This window comes from Momordica charantia (genome assembly GCF_013281855.1).
Source record: "Momordica charantia cultivar OHB3-1 chromosome 11 unlocalized genomic scaffold, Mcharantia_2.0 BLBB01000011.1, whole genome shotgun sequence".
In the NCBI taxonomy this organism is placed as follows: Eukaryota; Viridiplantae; Streptophyta; class Magnoliopsida; order Cucurbitales; family Cucurbitaceae; genus Momordica; species Momordica charantia.
In genome coordinates, this window is record NW_028275159.1 from 22,587,389 (window position 1) to 22,596,502 (window position 9,114).

Sequence of the window (9,114 nt, forward strand, 5' to 3'; positions counted from 1 at the left end):
AAAATGACAATTTTACCCAAATGAAATATATCTGTAATATGTTTGTAATATATTTGATTACTTATATATGTATGTGATATATATCTGATATACAACTGATACGAGTGTTTGATATACTTGCAATATGTATGTGATAACATCTGATATATTATTGATATGAGTGTCTGTGCAATATGTATGTGATATAAATCTAATCTTCAACTGATACGAGTGTCTAATATACTATTGATATAAGTGAAAGTTTTTGCTATATTTGAAAAGTCTAGTTAAAATTTCTCCCCAATTTCAATGTTTCTAAGTTTTTTGAAACTTTGATCCATATTAATATTACTCATAGATTTAGATGTAGTGACCAAAAAAAACAATTGTAGCATAATTAAGCTACAATTAAAGTTACATTTACAAATTCAAATAATTTAAATCAATTTCCATGATTTCTGTGATTTCTTTCCAAAAATTGCCTTAACATCGACATTTTAAAATTGGTTAATACAGATAATAGTGCTCATGTTATCAATTAGTTAAAAGCAAAACGAAGGTAAAAACAATGTTTTTTAAAGTTAAGGAACTAAAAATATACATTTCCAAAATTCATAGACTAAGAGAGACATTTTTTTAATCATGTTGAGGTGGGGCTTCAAACTCACAATCTTTTAGTCAGAGATAGATGCCTTGGTCAATTGAGCTAAGCTCAAGTTGACACTAATATAAACATTTTAAGAATTCAAGGAATAAATTGAACATTTTGAAAGATCATGGTTCAAAATAAAATATTTTGAACGTTTATAGACCAAAATGAGATTTAGACATTAAATAATTGTTTTGTTAACATATTTAGATATATGGGTATGCATGTCCTCAAATACAACCTGGACTTGTGAAACGTAACTCGCCCGTCAGCAAAATTCATTTCCAAGTGACATGTAGATATGTTGACATGTATGAATATACTAATAAAATAATAATTTAATGATACATCAAACTTTTATTGCTTTTCACAAAATGAAGTAATTGAGAATTTTAAAAAATTAAGGATGAAATTAAAAATTATCTAAAAAAAAGGGCCACATTGTTGGATCGGAGAGAATGAATGCATGTATGGAGTTTTTTAAAAAAAATACAATATGTGGGGTCGCAAACCCATGACCTTTTTGGTTGAAGATAGATAGGCTCATGTTGGTAATGCATTTATAAAGTTATCGATTGGAGAATAACCCAATAAATAAATTACCTAGTAGTACTGCTGGGAAAATTACTTACCAAGAATATTTTCACCTTCCACAATTCTTCAGTGAAAACTAACTCAATCACACAATAAGAGAAAAATAGGGGAAGCGCAGTAACAACACAAGAAATTTATACTGGTTCACCCCAACTACGAGCTACGTCTAGTCTTCCGTTGCGACAACAAGTTCTACTATGATTTTGGAATAATACAATTGGAAAATACGATAATCTCTCAAATTTAGAGGTCTCGACAAAAGCCACCTATCTTCTAGGAACTACAACAATAGAGTCCTAGGAAACATGAATGAAAAACCTTACTAAATACCCACGAGATTAGGTTGCCGACAATGCTCTACAACTCTGAGATCTCGCCTTTGATGACACTGTCGCTTCCCTCTGAAAAATTCGTACGCCTACACATTCAGCTACCATTGCAACAACATATAAACAAAACCTAAACAAAAAGTTCTATTTATAGGAGGTCGAATATCCTAATTCTTGTTCGAAAAATAATATTATAATTGTTTTTTTTAATAAGACATGTATTTCGTGTATTTGCTCCATTATCCAACGAGTACTCCAAAAGTCAGATGATTCAACTTTCGACTCTGTGTAACAATTAACCTAAAAAAAATTAACATCTAGCTAAGCAAATAAAGCTATAAGACGAAAGTCTCATTATCATAATTAGTCATAGAAATTCTAACTTTGGCAGCATTTTTATTACGTTATAGAAGTGTCTATGACTCTCTTCAATGCTTCTCCCATACCAATTACCTCTTCCTTTTGTCTCTACGCTCTTTCCTTTCCTTGCGATGTCTCGTTATCAAGATTTCAATTTTATGAAAATAAATAAAAATATTAAAAGATTTATTAAAATAACAAATAAGTCTTTCACTATTTTTAAATAAAATCTCATTATTTATATTATACTCCAATAGAATTCAAAAAGAATTAATTAAAAAGAAAAATAGAGTAAGAATGTATTTTGCAAAGACATCTAAAAATGTTTTTTTTAAGTCTAATAACAAATAAAAATGAGTTAAATAAAGTCAAAGTGAACATAGCTCAATGGTCGTTGGTATTGGTGATAATTGACGTTTATCAGGTCTGAATCCACACTTCGACCTAATACTAAAAAAAATTACACGTATCTCAAGTATATAACTAATATAATTAAAAGTATTTTAATAAATTCAGAAATTACACATAAAACAAATATGTATCTATGGAAATGTGTTTACCTTTTGTTTTTTTCTAAGAAAGGTCACAAACTTGATATTTAATTTGTCTCATGTGCTTTTTGTAAAATTTTAAACCTACTATTATATATATAAATTCATATTTATTTCCGTGCTATTTTTATAATTCCCTCGAATAAATTCAAGTTTGCTCTATTTATATATACTAGTAAGAAACACGTGCGGTGCACGTGAAATTTCATAGTTTTTATTTCAATGTTTAAAAATATAAAATTTAATTAAATAGTTAAAATTTATAATATAATTTGGTTTTTTATCTCTAAATGTTTACCTCACCAAATTTTTTCGTATTTTCAATGTTTATCTCATAAAACAACGTCTCAATAATTCTCATTACCCACTGATGTGGTTAGTGTGATTAAAAGTATTATTCTTCAATTACTTAAATTTTTTTCTAAAAAAAACACATATTCAGGGATTTTTCATCTTTTTTTTCCCTAAACATAACAATAAATAATACAACTTTGTTTCAATTTCTTATTTGAGTCATTGAAAAATAAAATGACAAAAAAAAGTGAGAGATAGAGATGCATTCAGGGCAGCCATTCTTTGCCATGTTTGAGTTTCGGTCCAATTCCTTGTCCGAACTCGTCGGGAATGCCAACCGCAGCCATGTTCAGATGAATTACTCAAGCTATTTTCATCACACAATGATCACCTTACCAAGGAGGAGGTCATTGAGAGAGTCCTCGCGGTTACCAAGTGTCGTCCCAAAGTGAATCCGTCCAAGGTGATTCGATCTTATCACTAATTTTCACTTTTTTTTTCTAGTTGATTGAGTCGTTTGGAAAAAAAACTAAAAAAATTGAATATTCGATCAAACAATCTAACTAAATATAAGAAAATACAAGACATTGACTAAAAGAGAAAATTTACATACCGAAAGAGATTAAAAAAAATTCAAGTTTTGATGAAGAAAATGTTGGGAGAAAGAGTAAGATAAAACTCTTTATATATTTGTAGAAAATAAGAAGTTACGAAACATTTGAAATTCCTTATTAATTATAATTCAAAATAAATTATAGCTTTTTAACATAGAAATAAAGAGACAAAACCCTCCATATTCTAACTCTTTATATTCTAACCTTTAAGAGGGATAGTTTATTAGAAAGAGAAAATTAATTTGAGAAATGTAAAATTTGTAATACTGGAGATTAAATATTTTAAAAGAAATGAAAAAAAAGAGAAAGTGGTATGGGAGGGAGAGAAATAGGGAGTGAGAGAGAAAATTTTATAGTTGAAAGACAAAATTACCTTCAAAATATCTATGAGAATATTGAAATTAAAAGGGTAAAATAAGGAGAAAAAGTTTCTCCCTATACGTCTTTTATATATACTATAGATATTATATATATGAACTTAAAAATCTCACAAAACTCATGCCATAAACAAAATTAAATTGTAATATTTGTTCGAGTCTAAAGTTCAATAGGACGAAACTAAAAATATAGGATAAAAATTGATACACGAGAAGTAAAAATTGATTTTTTTCTCATAAAAAGGAATATCGTTTGAAAGGAAAATGCTTAAACCCAAAGGTATGACAAAACCCATCAAAAAGTGGGGCTCTTCAACAAAGTGCTCAGCGTCAGCGGCTGGACAGAATTCAGTATTCACGAGTGCTTAGTGGAAACCAGTAAGCTCCATATGATCATCAATGGCAGTACCAAAAAAGTTCTTCAACCTTCGCTTCAAATCAATGCCCATTTCCACCCATATATTCCCCCAATTTCCTCTGTCACCCCATCAATGAGCTTCGCACCATTTTTCCCTCCGCGGCCATGAAATCCAAGAGCTCCGTGGAAATGGGTTCTCTGTTTTCTGCTTCCTTCTTCTTTCTTTTTCTGATTTTGATCCATTCTTCGCCTCACGAATCAGTGGAGTATAAATCTGCCATTGGAGACCCGGGAATGAAGAACCCAAATGTTCGAGTCGGATTTGAGGCCTGGAACTTCTGTAATGAAGTTGGAGCGGAAGCGGCCCACATGGGCAGCCCCAGAATGGCTGATTGTGCTGATTTGCGAGCCCCATTGGCTTCTGGTATGCAATTCTTCTCAATGTCGGTTCCCCTGTTTTGTTTATGGTCTCTGATTTCCATTTACTGAGAATTTCTGTGGCTTCCTTCTTTAAATTTGATTTTCCTAATTTGTTCTGATAGTCCACTTAAGCTTTCAAATTGCTCAAAATTCTCTTAATATTACTACTTTTGGACATCACTAAGTTGTTTATTAGTAATATATTTTATATGGGTTATATTACACGTTTTGTCCCTGAAGTTTTAGGTTGGGTTTGATTGGTCCGGTGCTTTAAAAGTTTTTAATAAATCTCTGAGCTTTTGAGGATGCTTCTAGTAGATCCTTATACTTCAAAATATTTATAATAGTTCCTTGGACTTGTAACTTGTGTCTAATAGGTTCACATCGTTAACTCTGTCCATGTATTGTACTAATTCAGGATTATGTGGTGGCGTACTTGTAAGCAAGTTTAAGTGTTTAATAGTGTCATTGTTGAATTGACAGAGTTAACGTCGGTAGCCCGTTTGACACACATTAAAATTTTAAGGACTTATTAAAAGACTTTTCAAAAGTATAAGAACAAATAGATACCACCTTGAGGGTCAAACTTATAATTAAGCTGTCACACAGCTTTCTTGTTCAGTTTCCATTTTGTCATTTTATAGAACAACTTGTTACTAATGGTTAGGATATGAACCTAGCCTAATTTTTGTTACAAGAGACAAAATCTTGAGTATATAAGCAATGATTAGGTACGGGACTTTTTAAGTAAAACCCAAAGGTAAAACCAAGCAAGCGAAAGTGGATCATATCATATATTGTAGAAAGACTTGTTATTCTAACATGAATACATGGATTGATTCCAAAATTGAGATGTTTCTTTCTTTGTTGATTTGGTTCTTGTTTCAACCGTTTCCATGTAAAAGGTCTTATTTTAAATCTAACAAAGTGTTTGATTATCATGCTGTTGCCAATTTTTCTGAGATCTGTTGCTTTCTAGAATTGGAAAAACTGTTGTATTTGTTCTTGCTATCTAAACCATTAAGCCAATCCATTTGCAATTGGTTTTTATCAGATTATCGCGATTGTTTCCGTCTTGAGAGCGATAACAAGTGTCTACTACAAAAAGTAAATGAATCAGATAATAAACTTGGGGCAGGGGAAAAATTCCCATCGGAACGTTTTAAGCCATACCAGGACCCAGATCTGTATGCTGTGGAGAAGGAGCGTTATCTTGGATCATTATGTGAGGTTCATGATTCTTCGGATCCATGGTACTTCTGGATGATTATGCTAAAAAATGGAAACTTTGACAAGAACTCTACTCTCTGCCCTGAAAATGGCAAGAATGTTAGTAAGATTGTAACTGATAGAACATTCCCTTGTTTTGGAGAAGGATGTATGAACCAGCCACTTGTTTACCATAAAAGTTCAAGATTGGTATCTCTTGGCAGACGAATGGTCTCTTTAACAGGCGGGTTTTATGGAACCTATGAACTTGATGCTGATTTGAGTAACGGTATAGGGAAGAACTCTTACTTTTCAGTCACCTGGGTGAAGAATGTTAGTACAGGTAGTTGGATTTTCTTGCATCGTTTGACGACATCGTCCAAGTATCCTTGGCTTATGCTGTACCTCCGTTCCGATGCAGCAACAGGTTTCGACGGTGGATATCACTACGATGGTCGTGGCATCATGAGAAAGGTTTGACACATGTTTCTAACTTTTGTTTTCTCTTGTTTGCAATGCTCATGTTTAATGTCCATGCTTGATTCATAATCCATCCTCTTCTTTCGACTTTCTTTTGTTCTAAAACCATATAAATTCTACACAGGAACTCATTCAGATGAGAGAACAAACTTGAGACCAACTAAATAATGTTCTAATCAATAATAATTAAGGGGTTGTTTGATAATGTTGTGTTTTCTCATTTCCTGTTAATTATTTTCAAGTTTTGAGAAACATAAAGCATTGCATTTGATAACTGTTATGTTACTCGTTTCTCATTTTTAAGCATCATTTTCAACTGTATGGAAGTTAGAAATGGATACCAAACGTTTTTCCAACTTATTTCAATAAAAAAGAAATAAACAAGATATAATTACCAAACATAGTTTTGTTTTTCCTTCTAAACAAGAAGCGGTAACTTTACCAAACGGCCCTAAGTTTCACAGGTTTTACAAGTATTTGCTTCCTTCTTTTGCTGTAATCCATGGGAAGATATGTTTCCAATTTACTGTTCAATGTCTGTTTTATACTTCTCTCTATTCATTCATGTGGTTTCGACATTTAACCCGAATTTTGAATTCTAATTTTCAGTTGCCTGAATCCCCAAATTTCAAAGTAAGATTAACACTTGCCATAAAAAGTGGAGGTGGAAGCAACAACCAATTCTATCTCATTGACATAGGAAGCTGTTGGAAGAACAATGGAGATCCTTGCAATGGCGACACGACCACCGACGTAACTCGATACAGTGAAATGATTATCAACCCGGAGACTACTAGCCGGTGCAAACCGAGCAATCTACAGGCTTGTCCACCATATCATGTTAGTGCTGCTGGTGAGAAAATATATAGGAATGAGACATCAAGGTTCCCATATTCAGCTTATCACCTGTACTGCAGTCCTGGAAATGCTATGCATTTGGAGAAACCATATGATATTTGTGATCCATATAGCAACCCACAGGCTCAGGAGTTGGTACAAATTCTTCCACATCCTGAATGGGCTGTACATGGCTATCCAAAGAAGCAAGGAGATGGATGGATTGGAGATCCTAGAACTTGGGAGCTTGACGTTGGAGCTTTGTCGAACCGCTTGTACTTCTACCAGGTAAATTTTCATATTGCATCGAAAAATATATGATCTCTTCATTTTCCTTCTCGACATCTCGACGTTGTTTCCTGTTATGATGAGCTGAAAATTACCTATGACTCCAAAATGCATGATGGTCAAATGAAATATTGAGATTCTGGACTTGTGGCTTTTTGAGTATCTGAGAGTCTTCCCTTACTGCCAAAGGTTAAATTACAAATTTACTGTATAAACATGGATGATTTTATTTATTTAGCCCCAAAACTTGAAGCCTAGAAATGTTAAGCCTGGTGTAAGTTTAAGAAGCTTGGATTTAGGAAAACTGTGTGAATTAGTGAATTTGGAGAATCAGTGAGTTTGTGTGACAAACCCCCGAAAATTTTTCAATTACATACCTAAGTCTTTGAAGGGTGATTTTATATAGTCCAAAGTGTTATAATATTTATTCAATGATGACGTGACATGTTTATTGGACGAGTGATGATTAATTTAGTATCACGTAGCAGAAAAATAGCAATAGAAAGTAGACAGCTAAATAAAATAAAGTTGCACGATCTAGAAAAGAACTTGATAAGTTACTTCAAAAAGAGGGCATATTGTAGGTTCCACTTTATTTTGTTCAATTATCCACTTTATTCTATAATTTGTCTGTCATATCATGCCAAATCAAATCAGTTAATATTTGTTCAATTTGTTTGTCGTGTCATCATTTTGACAACAATATGAACGGTAGGGACTACATAAAATCACAACTATTCAAAGTTGATAGATTAAATGAACACAACCATCAAAGTCCAAGAACTTTGCTGCTCACCTAAATTCAAGTTTAATCTTGTGAAGTTTGACTCGAAGCTGTGTTTTTCTCGTCAACGTAGGATCCGGGAACGAAGCCAGCAAGGCGGGTATGGAAATCGATCAATGTCGGTGCAGAAATATATATTAGTGAAGGGGGGGTGACAGCAGAGTGGAGTGTAAGTGATTTTGATGTTCTGGTTCCACAAGATCCAAGAGATGCCAATTGCTGCTCTTATTAATTTTCTGCTCTAAGTTATGCAATATATCAAATAATGTCATCATATATAATTCTCTCTTCATCTTTCCCCATTGGCATCCCTTTACAAATACTTGCCACTTTATTGTTCCAAGAAATAAATGCTTTTTAAGGGCAAGTTTTATGTTATATTTCCTCCTCCCACCTGCCATTTTGGTAGAAAATTATGTGCTTTTGTAACTCAAACAGCTAATCTTCAAAATCAAGTGATGTGTGTGATAATGTATTATTATTATTATTTGATAAAGGTGTTAATGTATTATCATTAGACCAAATAGAGAATGATTTTATGAAAAATTATAATGAGAGACACATTGAAAAATAATTTACAAATATAACAATTTTTTCTTTTGATATATTACTAATCTATCATTCTTCTATCATTGATATGCATGATATAAAACATATCACTAATATATCATTTATGTGATAAAGTATATTATTGATATATCATTTTTTGTTATATTTGATAAAGTCTATCACTAATATAACAATATAAAGAATATCACCGATATATCAATATTCATGAGATTCCATCTAAAAACTAATTGACAATTAGAAGAGTAATCCGTGTATATTATAAACATTTGTTAGATATCACTTATCTTTTTAATTTGGGATCCTTAACATGATATATCATTTCCGTACCATTGATAAAAGTTGATATGAATCTACAACAGAATCATGAATATAAGCCAATACGAGTCAATTTGAGCCTACCCATCATTTATTATAAACGAGA

General features: G+C 32.2%; 1 protein-coding gene across 2 annotated transcripts; it reads left to right on the plus strand.

Annotated features, from left to right (window-relative positions):
- The first annotated feature begins 4,014 nt into the window (after positions 1-4,014).
- On the plus strand, positions 4,015-8,610 carry LOC111018276 (uncharacterized). 2 transcript variants are annotated; one of them, XM_022294304.2, is made up of 5 exons: positions 4,015-4,529; positions 5,580-6,077; positions 6,156-6,208; positions 6,824-7,339; positions 8,197-8,610. In XM_022294304.2, exons 1-5 carry the CDS (start codon positions 4,271-4,273, stop codon positions 8,353-8,355), a joined length of 1,485 nt encoding a protein of 494 aa, XP_022149996.1. In that variant the 5' UTR covers positions 4,015-4,270; the 3' UTR covers positions 8,356-8,610. The 2 variants fall into 2 exon arrangements, with proteins under 2 accessions (XP_022149996.1, XP_022149995.1); XM_022294303.2 differs by having other exon boundaries at positions 4,016-4,529; positions 5,580-6,208.
- The last annotated feature ends 504 nt before the right edge of the window (positions 8,611-9,114 follow it).

Coding starts and splice junctions, on each gene's coding strand:
- LOC111018276 (XM_022294303.2), top strand. CDS start 4,271: ATGAAATCCAAGAGCTCCGTGGAAATGGGTTCTCTGTTTTCTGCTTCC. Junction 4,530..5,579: donor GCGAGCCCCATTGGCTTCTG/GTATGCAATTCT, acceptor GGTTTTTATCAG/ATTATCGCGATTGTTTCCGT. Junction 6,209..6,823: donor GTCGTGGCATCATGAGAAAG/GTTTGACACATG, acceptor TCTAATTTTCAG/TTGCCTGAATCCCCAAATTT.